This window comes from Palaemon carinicauda, chromosome 11 (genome assembly GCF_036898095.1).
Source record: "Palaemon carinicauda isolate YSFRI2023 chromosome 11, ASM3689809v2, whole genome shotgun sequence".
Lineage (NCBI taxonomy): Eukaryota > Metazoa > Arthropoda > Malacostraca > Decapoda > Palaemonidae > Palaemon > Palaemon carinicauda.
Window position 1 is genome coordinate 14,242,623 of NC_090735.1, and position 26,253 is coordinate 14,268,875.

A 26,253-nucleotide genomic window follows, 5' to 3' on the forward strand; every position below is an offset into this window, starting at 1 on the left:
GACAGAGTTTGTATTTTTCCTAACATACTAACCCGTATTCTTTACACAAATCCTCCCTCCATCACCGCCCCCTAGGATAGTCCTAGCTAGAATACGATTGAAGGTAACCAACAGCTACCGACCGGCGGTCCCACACCACTAACAGGTGGGTAATTACCTGACCGGTCGTTAACAACCTTGTTAAGGTTTTTCTGCCGTATTTTCCAGCTCGCGCTAGAATATCTCCTACAGTAAAGAATTTGGGTTTGTATGTTAGGAAAAATACAATCTCTGTTATAAGTTTGTCATTTTTCACGAAATACAATTAAAAACCCTGTTTTAAGTAGAATATTAAAAAATAAATTTTAATAAAAAAAAATTCTATACTCACCTGATGTTCATATTGCTTCTCCAGAAACTCTGTTTATCAAGATTTATGCCCAAAATTAAATAAAAATCTCCCCAATTTTCTTCATTCTCAATTCATACGAAGCCCTAGTAAAGTAATGAAACATTAGTGGTTAATGACAAGGGTTATTAAAAATTTTTCAAGTTGAAAGTATTCCATATTCCTTGACATCACAAGTCAGTGGGAGGAGGATAGGCACGTATATGAACATCAGGTGATTATGAAATAACAGATTATATTATGAAAATTCCATTTATTTCTATGAACCTCCCCTGATGTTCATATTGTTGACTCTCACGCTCTGATGGCAGTGGGACACCAGTGACGGAAAGACAAGTTGAAAATAAATGTATAAAATAATTAAAATTCTGGACTCAACTAGTCTATAATAACAGAAATCATCTCAAAATATGGGACTCAAGATTTTTTTCAAACGATATTTGAAATATAGATAAAAAAAAATAAATAAATAAATTACTGTAAATTCAAAATTTACAAGGCCACATTACCAGCAACCACTATAAAACTTAATGCCCATTTGTGTACAACAAGCACCAATACTGTAAACTTATTGAATTGCCGGAAAATTCTTTCTAAATACTTGTATGTCTCCGAATTTAGCCATCTCGTTCTTTAGGTTCCTATTTGACAAGGGCCTGGCAGCTAGCACTATAACCACTATTCACAGGCTGTCTTCCATTTAGATAATCCATTCATCAAAGGGAAGGGCCGTGACAGGCCCTAGAGAACACAGTTGGACCACCCCACCGACACCTACCACGCGCGCCCTCTAGGTCATCCTTCTGCAAGAACATATGGCTTGGCAAGGAAAAAAGGGTGGGTCCGTACAAAATAACCGGGAAGATACTAGAGAAAGATAAAAGCATGGAATGCAGAGGTTACTACCCTCGCGTGATCACCTTGTGGGTGTCGTGTATACAACAGGGGCGTGTGAAAACCACCTGCCCGTCCATGGGGTCGACGTCCAACCCTAGAGAGGACACGCCGAGGAGATAGGGTCCGCCAGATGGAGCATTCCTTCCAAATCTTGACACCCAAGGGCGGAGAGCCGCTCTTGCAGCCCGGAGAGATTCATCATCATCCTGAAAGAAGTGAGGGGATTAGTGATGTAGAAGACCGTTCTCCTCAATAAGCGATGTATACATAAATCAAGAACAAATTAAATCATCGCCAAAGGATACCAAAAAGAAACAAATTAGAACCAAATTACATCATCGTTCAGGAGTAGGGAGGACAGCTCGTAGCAGAGCGTGCATGACTCCGGGAACCATACCACGTAGGCGGACCTTCTGTAAAAGAAAGGAGACATAAGTCTGGATGTTCCTTGACACTCTGGTTAGTGATCCTATTCACAGGCTGGGATCCACTAAATTATCTATAAACAATAATATATATGTTTATGTATATATTTGTACATGTATATAATACATATGTCTATATTTATGCATATATTTAATTATATATATGTATATATATGGATAAATATCCATACAACATCGTGTTCAAATAGAAAAGGGATTTCTACTCCGTACTTGGGATCGAACGCTAGCCCCTTCTAATGAAAAAGCCAGGTCGAAACCAACCATGCCATGAGAGGCCATTTTACTGTTCCTTGAGACTGGTCAGTGAACAGATGAATCAAAAGAAATATATAACATTAATTATGTGTGACTAATATGGTTTTCAAAATTGTTAGCTAGAGCTACAAATTAATATACTAAAATCCAGTAACCACGTAACATGTAACTATAAACCTCATCGGTAAAATAATGTTAACCCCGGTTCTGAACATCTGAGTGATCTCTGTTGACACCGGAGATCCGGTGACAAAGGTCCGTCATAGTGAAAACGTGAACATCAGCGGTAAGATAATATTAACCTCAATGCTGAACGTCTGTGTGATCTCCGGTGAAGCCGGAGATTCGATGAAAAAGGACCGTAATAATGAAATTGTGATTAATCATAAAAAAAGCTTCGTGTGCATAAGGCCGAAGCCGGAGTCTGAGTGCCGGATTTCACCGTTGCACTCCAAATATCTGACTAGTTCCCAACCCAATGAGTATCCATTATAGCGGAGTATATCTCAAGGCGGTGATTAATCATGAAAATAGGTTCGTGTTCGTGTGCATAAGGCCGAAGCCGGAGTCTGAGTGCCGGGTTTCACCGTTGCACTCCAAATATCTGTCGTAGTTCTCACCCAATGAGTATCCATTATAGCGGAGTATAACTAAAGGCGGAGCTACGGGTGGCGGTATAAAGCGATCCCAAAATAATGACTCATACACTAACGGAACCTATTAATAGTGCTAGCTATATTAACAGTAACCACATCAATAAAACGTGAATATCATCAATCGTAATATCATAACCCGGAGAAGAAGAGGAGGCATGAATAACTCGTGATCGTATAAAACGGAAAACGGGAAATCCACCTCTCCTTACTCGAGCTTAAGAAAGAAAACGAGAGAAAGGGTAACTCGTAACTGTAGTAACAGAAAACGAGCACTCTATGCTCACGCTCTCATGGTTACATTATAAAGAACCAAAATCACACAATAATATGATAAGAATAATGATAAAATTGTAATAACCAAGAACGAAGAATAACGACAACGTAACAAATAGAAATAAAGATATAGTCTAAATCGAGCACCTTCCTGAGGCGTGTACATAAACTATAACAAAGGCCAGAACGTTATTCTTCGTTCGTCCAAATTGGACTTGCTAGCAAAAAAATACCATAGTAAAAACAATAATAAAATAATGATAATAAAAATGGTCATAAAACGTAAGTGATATAACCTAGATGACAGAGTACCAGATGGGCAATATTAACTTGAAAAACTACCGAAGCGAACAAAACCAAAATGGCTGCCGTCACCGAGGAAGGCCAAGCGGCTTCCAAAATTAAAATCCACATTACTGGAAAGAGAACATATGCCCGGTACTGAAAAAAACTATGGTACTTAACATTGGTAAAGGTGAAGTAGCAGCGTCAGTCATGTTGAATTAACGACAATCACTAGAAAAAACACCGAGCACAAAAAATTACGACTTTGCGGGCAAGTCCAAAACAGAAGGATGACCTAGAGGGCGTTCGTGTGGGTGACGGTGGCGTGGTCCAAGTGTGGTTTCTGGGGTCTTTGTTACGGCCCTTCCCTTTGATGAAGGAGTTATCTAAATGGAAGACAGCCTGTGAAGTGGTTTTCACACGCCCCTGATGTATACACGACACTCACGAGGTGCTCGCGCGAGGGTAGTAACCTCTGCATTCCATGCTTTTATCTTTCTCTGGTATATTTGGAAGATTTATATCAGAAAAAGTGTAAAGGACTTTTTCATCGGCCGTCACAGGTCAACCCAGAAAATGCCCATTTGTGTACAACAAGCACCAATACTGTAAACTTATTGAATTGCCGGAAAATTCTTTCTAAAGAAACATTTCGGCAAACATTAAGAGTTGCAGGGTTATTCCTAATACATTAATACCTCTAAATACAAAATTAATCCGTTCTGGAGTGGCTATCATATCATGATTTTTTCGCATAATGAGGGCAATTTTACATATAAATCGCCTAATTCATTCGAAGCCCTACAAAAACACTCCATTAAATTTTATAATAAAGCTATACTGTACTAACCATAATGAAATACAAGTAAATACTGTACATTTGAATCATTCAGTACCTAACCTAACTATTAATACCTGTAAATGAAGTACTGTAATTATTAAGATATAATGCAATAATAAATGGAAAATAATAAAAATGTAAAACCTTACCTTCGAGTAAGGTCCGAAAGCAAAAGTAGCGGCAAAGGAGGACAAATAGCAGAAATCATTAAGAAGTAGCTGAAGACATGGTAACAAGGGGCTGAAAACATAAACACTTAACTTTACAAAACACATTAACAAATGGCAAAACACATGAACACTTAACTTTACGAAACACATTAACAAATGGCGAAAAACATGAACAAATAACTTTACAAAACACATTAACAAATGGCGAAAAACATGAACAAATAACTTTACAAAACACATTAACAAATGGCAGAAAACATTAACACTTAACTTTACGAAAAACTTAAAATCAATTTTTTTTTTTTTTGCCTTGTTCTAACTTTATCTTTTTTTTACTCAACGTTTTATACATACATACATATACCAAGGCACTTCCCCCAATTTTTTTGGGGGGGTTAGCCGACATCAAACAAATGAAACCGAAAAGGGGACCTCTCCTCTCTACGTTCCTCCCAGCCTGTTTTATACTTTCTAAATTTCTTCATCACTTCCACTTTTCTGTTTTTTCAGATCACTTTGACCTTCACCTTTGCCTACTATGGACTCTTTAAAAAAGAATAGCAACCCAAGGAAGCTTGTTTCTACCTACTTTTTTTAAATGTTCCTGAAATGAGTCAGGCAAATGTCATTACACTGAGCAAGAACACGACCTGTGTGAACCTTTTCAGGATGTTTCTTTTCCATAAACTCTGCCATTTTATGATAATGATGTAGCATCTCCATAATTTCTGACATTGTCGTAGTTGTAGATGTGTCCTCATTACCGCTAGAGAATAGTTACTGAAAAGTTCACTTACATGGTCTCCAACTCCTTCAGGTCATCAGTCGTTAGCTGCTCTTGTTGCTCCTCAAAAACTCATTAACGTCCTCATCAACGTTCAGACCCATAGACCTCCCAATTGCAATGATTTCCTCACCCTCAAATAAATTGTGAAACAGGTTCAGAATCGTCAGCAATTTTGGCTTCAAAGTCTCGTGTGGAAACACCATCAGGTCGCAGCTTCTTCCACGAAGAGTTCAAGTGCATCTCAAAACCTCCTGCCAAGCTTGATCGATGAGTTGGAGGTACACCACAATATCGAAATGCTCCTTCCAAAATTCAAATAGGGTGAGATTTGTGCTTTCGGTGATTTCAAACATTTCCCTGAAGAGATATTTTGTATAGAGCTTTTTGAAGTTTGAAATCACTTGCTGGTCCATGAGCTGGAGGAGAGGGGTGGTGTTAAATGGAAGGTAGAGCACCTTAATAAAGGAATACTCCGGAAGGATATCTTCCTGGAGGCCAGGAGGGTAAGGCACCTCTTATCACGCTCCTGGGAGGTGTTGTCCAACACCAGCAGACATTTCAGAGGGAGGCCTTTCTCTTCCAAATATTTTTTTTACAGTCTGACCGAAACAGAGGTTTACCCACTCGACAAAAAACAGCCACAATACCCATGCTTTCGCATTAGCCGTCAACATCACCAAAAGCTTCTCTTTGAGCACTTTGTGGGATTTGAAGGCTCAAGGGGTCTCCAAATAATACACTAGTAGGGGCTTGACTTTAAAATCCCTACTGGCATTTGTACAGAGCGCAAGGGTAAGCTTGTCCTTCATAGGCTTAAGCCCAGGCAGCTTCTTCTCTTCCGTTGTGATATAGGTCTGACAAGGCATTTTTTTTCCCTAAGGAAAAAAAAAAAAAACAGTAAACCTTATGCATCAAAATCATCCTAGAGATGGTAGTGTTGCAAAAGCAGCTCCTCAATATTGAAATGATTTTGTTTCTTTAGAAGTTCTTCACGTGTTTGATGCCTTATAAGAAAATTTTAACGTGATTGTCATAGGTGGTTTTTATATACTGACATCAGTACGAGTTAATTTCCTTAGTAGCCCTTGTCGTCACATAGTAAATTAGTTATTTAAATTTGTATCCTTCACAGTTGCATGCATAGCTTCAAATGACTTTTATAGACACTTTTCCAACTTACAAACAGGTTAGTATTTAAGAAGCTGATATAAAAACAGCACTGAATGTAAATCACAAGAGGTGAATTGTATATCAAAGTCCTTATAACTACTTGGGTACCATTTATAATTATCAACTACAGTACTTGAGCCAAATAAAATACTTACAACTGCAGCTCTCTCACAATAGTTTGCCTTGAAAATTCCTTAAAAATTTGCACAATATCTGAAAAATTTAAGGTAGAGTTTGTATTAAATTTTCATCTCAAAAAATGCATCTCTACTCAATCTTTCATCTTCCCAAGAAGTTTCACAGATAATTTACCTTGCTGTAGTACGACTCCAATGATATATGTGGAAAATAAGTGCAATATAAGATCACTTATATTTATTTATAAACTCTGACATAAACTTGCTTCCTTCAACCACCACTATGAGTCCTGGAGTGCCACCTTGCACACTATACCTGGAATTTAAATTAAAGATATTATTTTTCTTAAATTTACAACTAAGTGATAGTATAGTCTCCTGTACTTTAACCATTTCTCCTGAATAACCCAAATTATTTCTCTACTATTTTATTTAAGTAATTTCAAGAGAAATCAGACCATATATGACAAAACTACTGTAAAAATGTGATGGATCTTGAATTATCATTTTAAATATAATAATTTGAAGTCTAACTATGAATGATTCCACCCAAAATAATTTTGTCTCATCAAGATCTGTTCAACTCAAATCCAGTTCATATTCAAATTTTCATTCTTTGACAAGCAAAGTGTAGATGAACAGCTATTTCTACAAATTTTTGGGGTTAAAGTGCTGCATGTTATCCAAGGACTTTCCTGTGAAAGGGTAGAACAAGGAATCTCATATGACTATAAATACCAAAGGAATATTGTTTCCTCTACTCTAGGGCCAGTGTATCAATGTGCAAGGCAGACTCAATGTGTATAGGGGAGACCTCACAACCTCAGGCTATTTGAACTTGCCATAGCAACTCAGTAGCAGAGTTTTCTACTATGAGTGACGCCATGCAAAGCATCCCAAAAAGGAACCATCGCTCCAGTCCTCGCCGCAGTACCTACGTCACAACAAATCCTCAACCTCCATTCAAGTTTTTGTCATCAAAGGATACAGAATGCATTTTTGTGTGATCAATCACTTAAGAACAATATTAAGAAAAGCACCTGTATCAAGGTTTTTTCTTTTCTTGGCTTGATTATCAAATATAAGCATGCTTATATCAAAACACCTTTTAACGATACTAAGAGACAAATTGTCTAGAACAGTTAAAGTACCTACGAAATTATAGGAAACACGACAAACTACTGTTTGGAGGGCAAGAAACAACACAATTACTCTAATCAACCATGCTTATATTTGATAATTAAGCCATTAAAGGAAAAAAAACCTGAATACTGGTATTTATCTTGATGTTCTTCAAGTGATTTTGATCAAACGAGGATAGGCATGTTTATCGTATAGACAACAAGAGAATGGAGGTTGAGAGTTTGTTGTGAGGTAGGCACACAAGCAAGGACTGAGGTGCCATGCATGACGTCACTCATAGTAGATAACTTCCAACTAATGAAGTGCTGCAGCAAGTTCATATGAGCTTGTACTTATGAGGTCTCCCCTATGCACACTCAGTCCATGCCTTGCACATTAATACACTGACTGTAGAACAAGAAAGACACTATTTCTTTGGTATTTATGTCATATTGGGTTCCCTGTTCTATCTAACCTTTCACAGAAAAGTCCTTGGAGACCACACAGTACTGTAACCCCAAAAATGCAGAGAAAACACAAAAGAGGGAAGAATATTGTATTGAATGCAGACTAAAATCTTGTATTTTCATTCTAATTATTTAAACTACTGCACTGTAAAATGATATTAATATATAATACATGAAGGAATCAAACTGATAAATACGATGAAAGGAAGGAAAATAAATTGAAAGCATAAATTAGAATTTAATGTACAGTAATGAGAGGGTAGCAAATCGTATTAAAGTCAAAATTAAACATAACTAAATTATATTCAACATTAAACTTAATAATAGAATAGTTCCAATAAGGAAGAGAGGTCAATATCCTTCAGTTTAAAGACCTGCCTCAAAGGCAGACCGACAGCCTTTAACCGTTGTGACTGAAAGAAACTTTTCTTTCTGCGGGAACAAAAGGAAATTTTCAATTAGAGGAATAGTAGCCTTGACTGGAACAATATTCCCCGTATGAAACCAATTGCAGAAAACCGACTCTTTCGCCTGATAGACCTCTGCAGAGGACTTACAGATATATCTTGAAAGTTGCTTCACAGTTGGTCTCAAAAGGTCACTCTTTTGGAGGAAGTGCTGGATAACCTCCAACTGTAAAGAAACAGGCAGTTGGCCAAGCGGGAAATTCCCTAGGAACTTCAATAACAAGATCAAGAAGGTCTGGGTACTACTTCACTTGAGACCACCTTGGAGCGACTAACGTTACTCTCACGTTTAAGGACTGCCTTAGTTTGTTCAAATTCTGACGTATCAGGCAGAATGGGAGAAAGACGTACAAATCCATTCCATCCTATCAGTGTTGGAATGCATCTTCCAGTGCTGCGACTGGAGAGCAATATACCAGGAATTTGTTGTTTAGGTGAGTGGCGAACAAGTCCAGAGTCAGGAAACCCCACAAAGTCAAATGACTCTTCAACACTTGAGGGAAGCTAACCATTCTGAACCAACTGTTGTCCCCAGTTGGCTCAGATTGTCTGCTATTACATTAGTTGGCTCAGATTGTCTGCTATCACATTAGTCAGCCCAGACTGTCTGATATTACATAAGTCGGCTCAGATTGTTTGCTATTACATTAGTCAGCTCAGATTGTCTGCTATTACATTCCTCTAACCTGGAATAAAGTGGGCTGAAAGAAAGACAAAGTTTATTTAAGCCTAATGATGTATTCCCATTGCAAGCTGGCATAGCATATGGGATACTAGGCCTTCCTGCTTGTTGATGTAGGTCACTACTGTAGAGTTGTCACTCATCAACACCACAGAGTAACCTTTGAGCACCTCTGAAAAGTGGGGTAATGCTAGATACGTCACTTTATCTCTAGATAACTGATGTGGAAGTTCTTTTCTTCCTGTAACCATATCCCTGAGCAACCCACCCTTGGTAAAAGACATTTGTAAAAAGAAGAAACTCCGGTGGGGAGACTTGTAGTGGAGCCACAGCTGATAAGTTATCTACTCTCACCCACTTCACTTCTCAAGGGACCTTCATTAAGGTTGCAGGAGGTTCTGATGTCTGTGACCACCAACTCTTCAAGAGTCCACTGCAGCGAGTAAAGGTATATTCTTCCGAAGGGAACCAACTTCTCTAGGGAGAAGAGATGTCCCAGGAGTCTCTGCCAAGAGTGAGCTGGTAGAGATTCCCTTTCAAGAAAAGAAGCTGCCACTTGTCCAAACTTCTGAACCTAGTCTAATGATGAAGCCGTGATCGTGATTTTGCTAGAAGTCAGCCGTCCAGGTATCTCAGCAGCCTGATACCAATAGCATGAGCCCATGCCTAGACTAGCACAAAGATTTGAGTAAAGATTTGAGGGGCTGTGGACAGGAGAAAGTACAGCACCTTGAAATGGTAGATTTTGTCTCTAAAAGGGAGTCTGGGATACTTCCTGGATCTGGGATGAATAGGAATTTGAATGTCATTCTTCCTGATGGCTTGAAGAACAGTGTCTTGGGTCTCCATTTTGAACCTCATTTGGAGCACAAACTGGTTCAAGTGGGAGAGGTCTGTAACAGGTCTCCAGCCCCCAACAGCTTCTCTATCAAGAACAGGTTATTGAAGAAATCTGGGAATCTGTCTGAGAAATCTTTTATGGCCTCTTTGGAAAGCATCTGATACCCTTTCACATCTAGAAAAAGGTCTTTTCAAGACCCTCTTAAATAGTATGAGGGGGTTGTCTGAGTCAGGTGAGGGCGACAGTCCATGAATGTCCCTAGAATACCTAGAACGAAGAACTTCCACTATACAGGAATTGGCCAAGAAGAACTCCCACCTGTTCCAAAGACGTTGCAAGCATCCCCCTATTGAGAACCATGACAACCTTTATTCCTTCATCCAGAGAAGTGTCCTCTTCGATGAAAGTTAGGGTTCTGATCCTGTTTTCTCATGGGCTGATTACTCTCTCCTGGTGGCAAGAACCGACACAGCTGTACCTGCTGAAAGGGAGAAGGCTTTAGAGGTTGTTGAGGATTGGAGATCCTAGATGTTGATACTATATGTAGTAAAGAGGTCCAGCTAGCCTTTACCTTTTCTCCACTGCTGCAGCAACTTCTGCAGAGGGGAAAAGTGGGATGACCAATCACATTGGAGTTGCACAAGTAAAGCACATCTCTGAGAGACAGTTGTCTTGAACACTTGGCTAAGCCAGCATCTCTTCTTTTCAGAATCAGTTCCCCCAAAGGGAAACTGTCTGATGCAAAACAAATTCTAAGGCTTTAGCTCCAGATCTGGACAATTCTTAAAATTGTTTCTTGAATTTCAGGTCTTTCAAATTTTCTGTAACAGCAAAAAGAGAGACTGCCACTGACCAGTGGTCAAGCTAGGAGCAGACCTGATTAGCTGAAATAGCGGCTACCTCCATACTCTACATGGAAGGGAGATTAACAAGTTTGTCACTAGGGACATATGAAATAAGAGCTGCAACATCTTGGTCAATGAGGAGAGGACGTGGGTGTCCTTCTGATTCAACATAAAATTTTCCCTGCTGAGATAATGCCATAAGAGGTAACTTTGATTATCTACAAGACCGTAAAGAGTTTTTAACGGGTGAAACTGCTTACTGAATGAATCAAGCATATTACGAGTTTGATTAGACAAGGACACATCAAATCTATGTTTGGTGCTATACGATTCTAGAAAAATTTCATCAATCATGCAGTGCCTAGGTTACTTGGGCATGCAGACTGTCTCTAAGGCCATCAAGCCTTCTTATGATGCTCATGATCTTTAAGAAATGAGAGGTCTCTGATACAGAGGCTGGAACCTCAAGAGGGGTCCCCCGAGAATTGCTGGTAGAAGCTTCAGAAGTAGGATCTGGGGAATGATGATCATAGTAGACATAGAGGATATGAGTTCCTGTTTAGGAGTCACCCAGCAAGGTTCCTGTTTAGGGATAACTGCAAAAGTTTTTATGCTCCCGTCTATGTCCAGGATGATGAGACGACATTACTGAGCCTGATTGGAGAGAACTTCTCTGTCTATGTAGGACTGACATTGAACAGCAGGGAACTCTCTGTCCAAGCTGGATACCTGTGAGGAGACAGACCTATCAAGTGAGTCCCACCTAGAACATCTGTATCTAGACATTGAATAATAGGGGGGAGAATTAGATCTCCATTTCTTGGAAGGGTGTTGATCTCTTGTATCCCTGCGCGAGGCTACCAGAGGAAGGGGGGTAAAGGACTTCGAGACCTTCCTTTTCTCATATTTCTGGAAATTAGAAAAATGTTATTTTTATAATAAAATAAATTTTTGAATATACTTACCCGGTGATTATATAAGCTGCAACTCTGTTGCTCGACAGAAAACTCTACGTAAAAAATCCGCCAGCGATCGCTATGCAGGTAGGGGGTGTACTTCAACAGCGCCATCTGTCGTGCAGGTACTCAGTACTCAATGTAAACACAGAACTCAATTTTCTCCTCGGTCTACTGGGTCTCTATTGGGGAGGAAGGGAGGGTCCTTTAATATATAATCACCGGGTAAGTATATTCAAAAATTTATTTTATTATAAAAATAACATTTTTCAATATTAAACTTAGCCGGTGATTATATAAGCTGAATCACACCCAGGGGGATGGGTAGAGACCAGCAATAATTGTTTACATTATTATGAGCTAAGGATTTTTTATTTCATTTTAGCAGTTATTCAAAATAACAAACATAAAATAAATAAGTACCTGGTAAGGAAGTCGACTTAAACAATTACTCTGCCTTTTTAAGTACGTCTTCCTTACGGAGCCTCGCGATCCTCTTAGGATGCTGAGCGACCCCTAGGAGCTGAAGTATCAAGGGTTGCAACCCATACAACAGGACCTCATCAAAACCTCTAATCTAGGCGCTTCTCAAGAAATGACTTTGACCACCCGCCAAATCAAGTAGGATGCGAAAGGCTTCTTAGCCTTCCGGACAACCCAAAAACAATAATAAAACATTTCAAGAGAAAGATTAAAAAGGTTATGGAATTAGGGAATTGTAGTGGTTGAGCCCTCACCCACTGCTGCACTCGTTGCTACGAATGGTCCCAGAGTGTAGCAGTTCTCGTAAAGAGACTGGACATTCTTAAGATAAAAAAGACGCGAACACTGACTTGCTTTTCCAATAGGTTGCGTCGATTATACTTTGCAGAGATCTATTTTGTTTAAAGGCCACGGAAGTTGCGACAGCTCTTCGTGTGTCCTTACCTTCAGCAAAGCTTGGTCTTCCTCATTCAGATGGGAATGAGCTTCTCGTATTAACAGTCTGATAAAATAGGATAAAGCATTCTTTGACATAGGTAAAGATGGTTTCTTAACTGAACACCATAAAGCTTCAGACGGGCCTCGTAAAGGTTTAGTTCGTTTTAAATAGAACTTAAGAGCTCTTACAGGGCATAAGACTCTTTCTAGTTCATTTCCAACCATACGATAAGTTTGGAATACCGAACGATATTGGCCAAGGCCGAGAAGGCAGCTCGTTTTTGGCTAGAAAACCAAGTTGTAGAACATGTAGCCGTTTCGGATGAGAATCCGATGTTCTTGCTGAAGGCATGAATCTCACTGACTCTTTTAGCTGTGGCTAAGCATACCAGGAAAAGAGTCTTTAAGGTGAGATCTTTCAGGGAGGCTGATTGTAGCGGTTCGAACCTGTCTGACATAAGGAATCTTAGTACCACGTCTAAATTCCAACCAGGTGTAACCAAACGACGCTCCTTCGTGGTCTCAAAAGACTTAAGGAGGTCCTGTAGATCTTTATTGTTGGAAAGATCTAAGCCTCTGTGACGGAAGACTGATGCCAACATGCTTCTGTAACCCTTGATAGTGGGAGCTGAAAGAGATCGTTCTTTCCTCAGATATAAGAGGAAGTCAGCTATTTGAGTTACAGAGGTACTGGTCGAGGAAACGGATACTGACTTGCACCAGTTTCGGAAGATTTCCCACTTCGATTGGTAGACTCTAAGGGTGGATGTTCTCCTTGCTCTAGCAATCGCTCTGGCTGCCTCCTTCGAAAAGCCTCTAGCTCTCGAGAGTCTTTCGATAGTCTGAAGGCAGTCAGACGAAGAGCGTGGAGGCCTTGGTGTACCTTCTTTACGTGTGGCTGACGTAGAAGGTCCACCCTTAGGGGAAGTGTTCTGGGAACGTCTACTAGCCATCGAAGTACCTCGGTGAACCATTCTCTCGCGGGCCAGAGGGAAGCAACTAGCGTCAACCTTGTCCCTTCGTGAGAGGCGAACTTCTGCAGTACCTTGTTGACAATCTTGAACGGAGGGAATGCATATAGATCTAGATGTGACCAATCTAGGAGAAAGGCATCTATATGAACTGCTACTGGGTCCGGGATTGGTGAGCAAAATATTGGGAGCCTCTTGGTCATCGAGGTTGCGAAGAGATCTATGGCTGGCTGGCCTCAGGTGGCCCAAAGTCTCTTGCATACATCCTTGTGGAGGGTCAATTCTGTTGGAATTATTTGTCCCTTCCGACTGAGACGATCTGCCATGACATTCAAGTTGCCTTGGATGAACCTCGTTACTAGTGATATGTCTAGACCTTTTGACCAGGTGAGGAGGTCCCTTGCGATCTCGTACAACGTCAGAGAGTAGGTCCCTCCTTGCTTGGAGATGTACGCCAAAGCCGTGGTGTTGTCCGAGTTCACCTCCACCACTTTGCCTTGAAGGAGAGACCTGAAGCTTTTCCCGGCCAGACGTACTGCCAGTAGCTCCTTGCAGTTGAAATGCATTGTCCTTTGACTCGAGTTCCATAATCCCGAGCATTCCCGACCGTCTAATGTCGCACCCCAGCCTACGTCCGATGCGTCCGAAAAGAGAACGTGGTTGGGAGTCTGAACAGTCAGGGGAAGACCCTCTCTTAGGTTGATATAGTCCTTTCACCAAGTCAGACAAGACTTTATCTTTTCGGAAACCGGGATCGAGACCGCTTCTAGCGTCTTGTCCTTTTCCAGTGAAAAGCTAGATGGTATAGAAGAGGACGGAGGTGTAGTCTTCCTAGTGACACAAATTGATCCACGGATGACAGCGTCCCTACCAGACTCATCCACAGCCTGACTGAGCAGCGTTCCTTCTTCAGCATCTTCTGGATGGATAGCAGGGCTGGGGGCTGATCGTCTTGTTCAGCAACGTCCTCATCAGAGGGTTCCTCATCCGAAACTGATGAGGAAACGGCAACGGAGTGGGCAACGTCTGACTCGCTGAATCCCGTCGCACTGGTGGATGCGTGACGGAGCCGGACGCAATATCATGGAACTGCTGCACAGTCTGTGAACTGTCAACAACCATGGGTGCGCGAGGAAGTACAGCGTCAACCCGAAACTGTCTAGACCGTCTGGGTTGTGCAGTCAACACCCAACCGGGTTGCTGAGGTTGACGCACTGCGTCACAACAAGTCACCTCTGCTGGTTGTTGAACGTCCTGAACGTCAACAACCACCTCCGAGCGTCGCTTAACGTCAACGTGTGGCTGGCAACCCACACTGGGTCGCATCGGTATAGGAACCACCTCAACTGGCAGACGCGAGTAGGTTACCTCAGCGTCAACAGGGCGCACAACCGACCGGTTGGAAGGTTGTTGGCCAGAAGGAGGAACCACCTCAACTGGCAGATGCGAGTTGGTTACCTCAGCGTCAACAGGGCGCACAACCGACCGGTTGGAAGGTTGTTGGCCAGAAGGTTCTTCTCCGCATTTAAGTCCTCTATCAAGGACGCAAGCTTGGACTGCATGTCTTGCAGCAAAGCCCATTTAGGGTCTACGGGAGCAGGTGTGGCAACAGACGGGGTTAGCGACTGAGGCGGAACCGTTTACCATCCCTGAAAGCCTTGTTATGTGTGACATAATAGTACAGCAAAACTTCAAAGGCTCGACAAAAGCTGAGAAGTTGACCTGTAAACAACTTGGAGCGTCTCCTGGCTAGGCGCCAGGGAGAGTCTACCAGAATTGAGAAGTCTATCTGGGCAGAGGCATGAACTCCCAAGCCGAGAACTTCTCTCGTGTCATATCAGACTCTCGCTCTATAAGCCAGTTTAAAAGAAGGGAAATCAAAGGCTGTATCCCCAAAACTCCTCCTGGTGAAAAAACCAGTCGCCTAGCCAACGTAACGCTCTCAAGGAGAGCGAGAGAGCACTAGCTTAAAAACAACGGCTTCGAAGTAGCTAGGCCTAGTGTAAGTTCTGACATTTAGGCGAACGAGGAGCAGCAGTTACAAGATCCGGACGAAGATCCTTAAAAAAATCATCATGATTTAATTAAAGTCCATAGGAGGCTAAGCAGCTTAAGGCTCCTCTCCATCTGACAGAGTCCTCAAGGGAATATCAGTAGGAGGGAGAACAGCAACTTCCTCATCTACAGGAACCTTGTCCGATAAAAGCCGAGTCTCTCACTGGTGCATTAGTAGCGGACCAGAACGCAACGTCATGTAACTGCTTGACAGTCTGTGAACTGTCAACAACTGAACTGTCAACCACAACAGGTGCGTGAGGACGTACAGTGTCCACTCGAGACTGCTTTGACTGTCTAGACTGAGCAGTCAAAACAACTCTAGAATGTGGAGGTTGACGCACCGCGTCAAAACAAAACAACTTAGACTGTTTTTGTACCTCGCGAACGTCAACGGAAGGTTCCATGCGTCGCTGAACGTCAACATGCGGCTGGCAGGGTACACTGGAACGCATGGGTGGCGGGACTCTCTCAGCTGGAGTGCGGCAGAAGGTCGCCTCAGCGTCCACAGGATGCACAACCGTGGTTGGTTGTAGGCTAGAGGTTGGTGCAGTGTCAACCTTCTCCGCACGAAAGTCCTGCATCAATGACGTTAACTGAGACTGCATGGTCTGCAGCAAAGACCACTTAGGGTCTACAGGAGCAGGTGCGGCAACAGACGGTGTGACTGCCTGATGCGGTACCGCTTTGCCTCTCTTAGGAGGTGAGCAGTCGTCGGAAGACTGCAGCGAGTCCGAACTGACCCAGTGGCTACAACTGGGCCGTTGGACTTGCGCGGAAGGGACCGACTTGCGCTTAATAAGCCGCGAGACCTTGGTCCATGGTTTCTTACGAGAAACCTCTTCCGCAGACGAGGAATAAATGGGCTCTCTCGTCTTTGTGTGGGTGGGGCGATCTTGGGTAGATACGCCCGAAACCACGGAGGGAAACGTCTGTTCGTTGATCAAGGCCTCTCGAACCCATAAGTCGTTCGACATTACTTCTCCCCTGGGCTTGGGAGCTTGCAAGAGGTCCCGGACTAGGTGAACGACAGGCACGAACAGACGAACCCTCGGACGCAACACTGTAACACTTTGCGCATATCACTTTATCGATTTTCTGTTTTGCACTTATTTCACTGAAATCGAAACTTTTACTGATTTCTACCTGAAACACGCAATTCTACCCTTTATTAAAAGGTAGTAATTGCGAAATCAGTCGAATAATGCAGCTCATTAATACCAGCAAAAAACAGAAAACATATATTAAGATAAAAAAATTCAGTGGCTGGGAAAGAGACTAAACACTAGTTCATATAAACTACGTTTTCAATCTCTCACCGCACATAGCCTGGGGACGAGAATAAAAACCTAAAAACGTTTTACCTTCCTCCCCGTACAGAGACTAGGGACGAGAGTAACACGAGAACAACGTTACCCGCTTGAACGGAACGTTTTCTCACCTCTCTCTCCCTCCGTCTCTATCTCTCTCTCTCTTTCTCTCTTGATTTCGCACCTAAGAGAAGAGCCCAATTATATATCGTCAAAAAAACATGTTATTTGACTAAAGGAAAAAACTGAAAGGTTTTCCAAATAAAAAGTTCCTTTAAATTAGAATTTAAAACATTAAAGCTAAGAAAGAATGAACCAAACGTCAGAATCGATTTACTCTTACTGCAAAGTGAAACCGTGATACACTCTCTCTCTATCGTAACGATAGGGCGCATGTTGAACGTCCTGAACGTCAACCACTGCGTAGCCTAAAAAACTAAACGTTAGTTCATCTTTGAAAACAGTACGAAGACTATCAAAGAAATTCTTTCATAAAACATTACATTTAAAAAGTTTTAAATTCTTTAAAGGCTAAATACGATATAACGGGCTCAACGTTGATTAACTTCGGTTCCAAGTTAGGACCGCCTACTATCAGGAAAGGTCGCATATAAACAAAACAATAAAATTTATTTTCATATGTTTATAATAAATGGAAAGTTAATCGAAGAGGCCTAATAAAGGCGGAGAGATATAAAATATATAGATCTATAACGTGTTAAGCAAAATTACTAAAAACCTAAACACACTTCCGTCTAAGGGAAGGGTCGGCCATTTAAAAGTGAAAGAGAGTCCATACTCTCTTTGTCACCATAATTAAATCTATCCAAAACGAGTTCAAGTTTTGAGATGAAGATAAAACACCTGCATAGCGAAAGCTCAAAACTAGAAAAGTGTACTTCACCAAATAGTTGTGAAAACAAATCCAGTTAGTAACAGCGAATTAGTAGGTCTTGCCGGTAGCCCGACAGAGAGAAAATTGAGTTCTGTGTTTACATTGAGTACTGAGTACCTACACGACAGATGGCGCTGTTGAAGTACACCCCCTACCTGCATAGCGATCGCTGGCGGATTTTTTACGTAGAGTTTTCTGTCGAGCAACAGAGTTGCAGCTTATATAATCACCGGCTAAGTTTAATATTGAAAATTCCTATTTAGCAACTCTCCCAGTAGCTTGAGATCTAGATAAATTTGGATTACTAAGAGTTTGTATAGACCTAGGAAGGGTAGTTGTAGCTTGTGTCTCACTTGAACGTGGGAACGCTCGTATTATCCTAGTCAGTACAAATCAAAGCTTCTGAAATGGTGGCTATTTGGCTTCCAACAGTGGTTAATTCTGGTTCACTATGCACCATGGACAATAAGATATCAATAAAATTTTCACTAATCTCAAAATCAGGGCTGTTATTCCCAGTTACTAGAGTTTCAGGAAGCTCTGGTAAAGAATGATCAGAGTGGGAGAGATTGTGCATCGCATGAAGAGGCTTTAACTTCTTGTTATCTTGAGAGGAAGAGGCAGAGGGAGATCTATCGCTCTTAGCCTTCTCCTTGTGATGAGCACCATACTTCTCCCACTGGCAGGGTGGCCACTTTCTACAAATTCACAGGGTGAAGAACAGAAACACTGCGTACCCTGGCAGTTAGGACACAAAAGAAGTGGATCTACCTCAACCTGGCTCATGAAAGTTCAGCAAAAGTACCCTTCAAGGATGGGACAGGTTTGCATACTACCTGAAAAACCACTCACATCAATGATATGCATACTGAAAGAAAAGCACAACATAGAGTTATGATCGTAGTAGGAAAACCGCTTAGGAGGGCAACCAGATGATTAATGATGGCTCACGCTCACCCAGCGTGGAGGTATTGCTGGTAACCAGGGATGGTTGCATGATACAAATTTCTTCTTTTTCTGGTCACAGCAAAGCGACTTGGGAGTAAACCTATATAAATGATGAAGGGTTTGTATATGAGTAGGAAAAAATATGAATCTATATTCTAATGTCAAAGAATTTTTTTTTCTTAAATGATTGGACTTCCTTGCAGTTTTTAAGTGAAATAAATAATATTTTTCATGATAGAATTTACAAAATTATTTTTTTCGTTTTGTAAAAACCAATTTTACTGCATTTAGCACCTTCATTAGTTTTCCTTTTTATAAACATTGATTTGTTTTTTAAATCAACAGAAAACGATCAACTGTGAGTAGCAGATTACAAACTAAGTTACAGATGAAGACCTATAATGCATTTTCTTAGCCAAATATATATATATATATATTTGATAACATTTTTACCAACAGGATGTTACGTGGATCAACGAGACAATACAGTAACTTTCAACAAAATCATAAATAATTTACAGTACAAACCTGGGATTTGTTAATACTTGAAGAAGACTGCACCTGGTGTCAACTTTACAGAGTTTGTTGTCCTTGTCCTCAAAAAATACTCTAAGGTTTTTCGAAACATATTTGTGATCACTATCCCAAGGTGCTGGGGAAGCATCTGGCCCGAACATCACATCCAAATGGTCAGCAATACTGGAATATGGAATAATTAGTCTTAATAAAATCATCTATAAATATTAAATCATAAAGAAATGACTTTCAAAATATTCTTATGTGAAGTCACTATAAATTACGGACAATAAAAATTATATACAGGAATAAAATGTCACAGCCTTACCTAGATGTAGCACTAGGCTAAACTTAGCACCAAAACAGATGTAATTGTTTCATTGCAATGGATGGTTTAGGAAGACACTCCATTTCATATGTTTGCTTTTGGTGAAACAAAATATAGCATGTGCTTTATACTGTGAATATTTGTCATCTAGTTATGAAATCCCATTATATATTAGCTCAACACTAATAAATGTATCAACACACTTTTCACATGGAACTAAGAATAAATACTGTACATTAATTTGGATCCATGCTCTCTCCATAAGAAATAATTGCCCCTGAGATTCTAAAAGCTAAACAGGTAAAACTTTGGAACTAGATATAACTATCATATCTACACCTTTCATAATAAATTTTGACAATATAGTGCAACAATTCCTTGGTTACCCAAATTCACATACCATTCTTCAAGTTCTATTTAAAACTATTGTTTCATTGATAAAAATAAGTAACAGGAAAAAGTTTAGCATTTTATATTTCTATTGTGAGCTCTTAACTGGTACTTCACAAATTATAACATTTTACTATTCAAAGGTAAGTAAAGAACTACTGTAATAGTGTTTGGTATAAAAAAATAGAAATATTTTAAAAGAAATTTGTATTTTTCTTAGCTATACAAACCCCAGTCCTTTACAAGCATGCTGCTCCCCTTAGTTAGGGAGAGATTACTTCAGTGCGAGCTGGAATCGGTCGTTAAAGTTGGATAATGAGCTGTTATGCGACTGGTAAGGGTGCGGGGCGAGAAGCTCCGCCACCTCCCTCCAGTTGGAGAAGACTCAAATTTAATCCTTCAGCCCAGGCCTTAGATGGGTAGTTGAGGAGAAAAGTTAGATTAAAGGATTCAGCCTTGTACAGCAAAGAAAAATACAAATTATTTTGAAAAATTTGGTATTTGTTCCTACACAGCATACAAACCATCATCCTTTAATTAGGAAGACTCTCTACTTGGAAGGTTGGAAGTCCCCTGGAACCAAAGCTGGACTGTGGAGAATCAAAGCGAGGACAACTGACACACGCTATCTGTTTTCCATAAAGATGAAAAACTGATAGGACCTGACTTGTACAAATGAAAATTGTACTAGATCAGATGAGAGGAACCATTCCCCCAAAGAGGACATCAGTTAGAATAAAAGTATATGATTAATGGGTTAGTATAAGATTCACCATCCCCCTGCTTGGATATAAAGAGTGGTGCTCTGTAGTGAAATTTACCAGCATGTATACCTTGACTGGTGGTCCCCAAGAGAGGTGGCAGAAGAATGAAGGAAAAGAGGCAGCTATACTATCTTACATTCCCGACTTATATCTAAACATTACCATAGATGAGATGCATCCTTGTCCCATGTGGGAGCTGGCATGGTTACACAACAGTTTAGCAGCCACCAAAGGACCAAACATAAAGGGTCTCTTACAGATACCAGCCTTCAACACCTGATCTACAGACAGATTTCTCTTTACAGCGAGTGTGGGGTCAATACCCCTAACCACGTGAGCTCTGACCCTTTATTGCGGGCACCTCAACTGTCTCGTCAGCTAAGGCGTAAGGTCTACGGATTGTCTCACAAAGTCAGAAAGAGATGATGTTCCTTGAAACCTCTTTCTTGGACCTTCCAGTGCTAACAAGAAGTCTCCAACACTCAGGCCTGAGGTATCAGATCCTCTTTGGGTAGCACCACAGAACACTCATATGACACGAGCATTTCCTCTTGGTCACCACTCAACACCTCCCACAGGGAGAAGATGGAGAAGGTCTCGGGTATGGGGCAGTGCGCCGCTGGATTCTGAGTCTTGGCCACAAAATCTGGGACAAAACTGAAGGAGACCATCTTGCATCCCTGAGCGTGAGTGACTACAAAGGAAAGACTGTGCAACTTGATCACTCTCTTCACCAATACTAAAGCTAGCAGGAAGACAGTCTTGAGAGTCAGATCCCTATCTGATGAATTCCTCAAAGGTTCAAATGGGGTATGCGTAAGACCCTTAAGGATTTAAAGTTTTCAGGAATCCTGAAGACCCTTAAGGAAACAAAGTCAGATCCCAGTCAGGAGGCCTGAGATCCAGTGGTGGGCAAGACTACTCGAAGCTCCTCATGAACATAGTCAACTCCCAGGAAGCGGAGTGGTCTATACCATTCAGTCAACAGACCATACTCAAGGTTGACCTTTGACAGCCACGACTGAGAGGCGCTTCTCTCAGCGAAGAAAGATGAGGAAATCCACAATCTGTGCTATAGTTGCTCTAACAGGAATTATACCCCTTCTACAACATCAATCATAGAAGATGGCCCACATAACCTGGTAGACAGCAGTAGGGGGCCTACAGATATATACAGACATCTGTGTAGTGCCTCGCGAAAAGCCTTTCCCTCGGAGATGCTGGATGGTCTTCACCAGTGAAGAGCTAATGACTCCACGGATTGGTGGTTCATATCTCTACAGGGGCGGCTGACAGAAAAGAGTGAGCCACAAGGTAACTCTCTCGAAACCTCAACCAATAGAGCAAGAAGATCAGGATACCACTTGGAGTGAGGCCATCAGGGAGCTACCAGGGTCATCCCGAGTCCTGGCATAATCAACACTCTTGATTACCAACTGGACCAGGTTGAATAGTGGAAAGGTGTAGATGTCTAGGAGATCCCATGGGTGTTGGAATACGCCTTTGAACACGACTGAAGGATCCAGAACAGGGAGCAAAATATGGGAACTTCTTGTTTTGCTGCATGGTAAACAAGTCGATCCCCATAGGGCAAGAAGACTTTCCATCACCAGAGGATGTATTGACCACTCTGCTCATACAACCTGTCCCTGGCAGCAGAGTGTGTCTGCTAGTATATTCTTCTTGCCCGTAATGTATATTGCTATCAACTCTACTGCATAGATCGCGAAGTGGAGAGAAATCCCTTGGAGCCTCTGCAAGCAGATGAAGGTCCGGAAACCATTCTGCATGTTGCCACATCGGAGCTACTAGGGTCATCGAGAGATCTTGCGATGCCCTTACCTTGTTCAGAAGCTTCCTTACTAGGCAAAAGGTGGAATGCATACGTCCATGTTGTCCCGCTGGGCTGGTATTGGAAAGCATCTTTCCAGACTGCCTGGAGATCCGGTATTGGGGAGCAGTACACCGGAAGCTTCCGGTCGAGGGACGTCACGAACAGGTCGATTGTCAGCAAACCCCACAAAGTCAAGACTTTGTTGGCTATATGTTGTTTGAAAGACAACTAGGAGTCACCTATCTGAGTCTTCCTGCTAAGATTGTCCGTAAGAATATTCCTTTTGTCCGGGATGATCGATTGACTGATTAATTTTAAGTTTTCTGGCATCCTGACTTGCCCGGGATGAAACAGGCTAATAGGGCTACAGAGTTGTCTTCTGTTCATCTTATTATTTCCACAGCTAGATGTAGAGGGGCTGTGAAAAAGAACTTCCTTGCTTCTTTATGTAAGCTACCACCTTAGTGCTGTCGCTCATCAGCATCACGGTGTGCCCTGAAAGAACCTGATGGAAATGCTTGAAGGCTAGGAAGACTGCCCTCATTTCCTGGAGGTTTATACAGCATTGTTGCTCAGACTCGGAACAGAGCCCGGAGGCCGTGTGGTGCAACAGGTGAGCCTCCCACCCTTCTTTTGACCCTGCTGTAAAGAGCATTTATTCCCGGGTCACTGTTTTTCTCTAACCCTATCGGAACCAGGATGTTCACAGGGGCTTTGTGATCGTGGAGTGCTTGGGAAAGGGTGAGCATAACCGGATGAACCTTCCTGCTTGTCAATCATACACACCTACGCTCTCACCACCTACCGAAGTGGAAAGCTGGAATGGAATGATAAATGCTGCAGAAATAACATTTCCCTGAGAGCATGATCGCTGACTCCCTTGATGGTGAGGTGCGCTAGAGTGCACACCTGTGTCAGTGCACACAAGTAAGGCAGTATCTACCTATACCTGCTATCTTGCCACTGCACGTCAGTTGTACGCATGCCAGAAGGTGTGTGGAAGGCTGGACTATTGATGTGCGCTGGCCCGCAGGTAGAGCAGCAGGTTCTCGCTCGTAAGAGGTCGAAACCTTAGACAGAAGTTTTGAAAAACTTGGCCTTGCAAAGCCTAAGGATACGACAGCAAGGGGCAGGAGCCGTACGCTGCTCTGTAACCCCAATGTTGTCTAGCTCTGGAAGGCTAAGCTCTGAAGAGCTAGAGCGAAGCATAGATAAAGCTAGAACACAAGCCCAGGGGGGGGCACCTTTCCTATGAATGAGAAGTTTGTCCAACATCTGGTGCTGGAGAAGGGAGGCCCTCCCGTAAGTGGCTGCCCAACTCCAGCTGACAAACGTTGACCGTGAACAGGAAGGTTGCCCAACACCTGAACACGGATCTCTGGACACCACACTCTGGTTCCCTTCAGAGTGCTGGGTATGCCCAGGCAGAAGGTCGGCATCATGTGCTGCCAACGAACATAGCTGAAGTTAGTTCCCAGGCTCACCCAAGAGCGAGTGACCCGGAGGGGTACTCGTCCGCATCTGCTCACACTCGTCCACCACAGCTGAACGAACGTAGGGTGGGCGAGCAGGTGCTGAGATCATAACAGTCAGAGACACAAGGGACTCCTTTGGTACAAGACCCCAAGTGTCTCAATGGGAGAAGATTGAAATCAACCCCTAGGGAGGCAGCTATGCGCTCCCACTGTGTCCCAACCAAAAGACCTGAAGTAGCCGTTCCTTACACGGGAAACCCGCGAGCCCCAAGGAAGGCCAGAGCAGTGAAGAGAGACTCCCCCACCGCCAAAGTCTGCTCTGCTTCTGTAGGGGAAGCATCGGAGACTTCAGAACTGTAAGGATGTCAGGGGTCAAAGGGCCACCACTCATACTCGACCAATCCCAAAAGGAGACCGATCGAGCAAAGTCACATTGACAGGCATGAGCCGAAAGAGTCAGACGGCGAGGTTACTTCACCTTCGAGAATGAACTCAAAGGGAAGAGTCCCTTTTTGCCTTTTTCTTCCGCCGCCTATCATACCGCTTCCACTGGGAAGGCAACCGCTCCCTACACTTGTCACAAGGAGACGCCTGTGAACAGGAGTGACCCCTGCTCACAGGACAAAGACTGTGAGGATCGGTCTTCAAGGCTGACATGAAGGTGCTGCAACGGCACCCTTCAATGCCAGGACAAACCCGCATGGCTAATTCTCAAGAGCACACACACTGAAAAAAAAAAAGAAAAAAAAGGAAAACTTTTTACTAAGAGAACAACAGCATGTCTGTCCTCTACCGAGATGAAATGAAATGTGACGTCTTGTTACTAGTGCGGGTGTGAGCAGGCTGGCTGGTCTAGCCGCTGTTCCCCCACCAGTAACTAGTGACAGGCAGTTGTTGCCAAAATATATCTCCCCTGTAAAAAGCAGAATGGTTTGTATATAAAGCCAGAACAAACTGGATGTTAGTGAGGCTTCCTTGGAGATGGTCCAAATCACACTCATGAACTCCTACGTTACAAGCTGATATAATGTGTTATTGATACAAACTGGATTAAAAACAGAATCAAAAGCTCAAATAATATAAAAAACTAATTCCATTTTTAACTTCTGATTTTCACTCTCGGCACTTTTTTTAAACTTACAATGTACATAATAGAGGCATAAACAACAAATATAAAATTATTGTAACAAATATTACCTAAAATTTTAATAAAAAACGAAATATTTGTTAATACCAAAATCTAAGTTTTAACCAAAAAAATATTGTAAGAATTAAATGAATAAATAAATTTTCAAACAAATTACAGTAACTATAAAATTTTCTTCATATCAAATCCTACATTATATTGTCATTTGTAAGTGAAAAAAAAAAACAATGGGACAGCCAAGGATACAAGAAAATTGATTTCATACTATTGGATGTCAGTAATGAAAGAATTCAGCTTTTCTAAAAACTACCTACAGTAACAGTATTTAGCATCATATTCAAGTATGAAGAGTAAAAAGTGATTAAACTGATAATGTATAACATAAGCAATGAAACTGTGAAGGATTAATCTTACCAATCATTTTCGGAAAATTCTTGAATAAAATCGGTTTCTTGGTATTCTGGATATATGAACATCACGGGCCACAATAATTCTCCATTTTCACCAAAGTGAACGCAGGAACCCTAGAAATATATGGAAGAAGAATTAAAAGAATTGCAAAAACATATGCAAGCAGTGGTTAATTTCCACCAATGCTATCATACTGGGATAGACCAAGTGGTGCATTTTTCTTAACGTTACAATAAATTTCTCCATTCATTTCACTGCTAATACAATAACTTGAGGCTTACATAGTGTTTCCAGATATAAGTTACTGAGCAGTAATATACAATAGGAATATTTTGTTAAGATTTTTTGTGATATTTCACCAAACCCACATTATTCAGGAAGTCTAACTGCAGTTAAATCTTTTGTGGCAGCTTGATACAAAAACTTTATGGCAACATTTCACTCTTGTACAATTCTGTTGATACTGATTTTATTTTAGTCTTTATTGGATTTCAAATTATAAAAAAACACTACTTGATAATATCAGTAAAAATATTTGAGTCAGATTCTAGTAGGACAATAGTAAACCTGATACTGTAGTTGATAATTAAGTTTAGGATATGG

The 26,253-nt window shown here is 41.5% G+C and overlaps 1 protein-coding gene across 1 annotated transcript in view; it reads right to left on the reverse strand.

Moving 5' to 3' along the window:
• Nucleotides 1-6,528: 6,528 nt before the first annotated feature.
• The window catches only part of LOC137649172 (tetratricopeptide repeat protein 4-like), a 37,990-nt gene continuing 18,265 nt past the window's right edge, over nucleotides 6,529-26,253 (reverse strand). The window contains exons 5-7 of the mRNA XM_068382161.1: nucleotides 25,654-25,763; nucleotides 19,314-19,484; nucleotides 6,529-6,621 (exon numbers count right to left, since the gene is read on the reverse strand). Coding sequence (XP_068238262.1) covers nucleotides 6,534-6,621; nucleotides 19,314-19,484; nucleotides 25,654-25,763 — 369 coding nt within the window. The 3' untranslated portion in view covers nucleotides 6,529-6,533. The remainder of the gene's footprint in view (nucleotides 6,622-19,313; nucleotides 19,485-25,653; nucleotides 25,764-26,253) is intronic.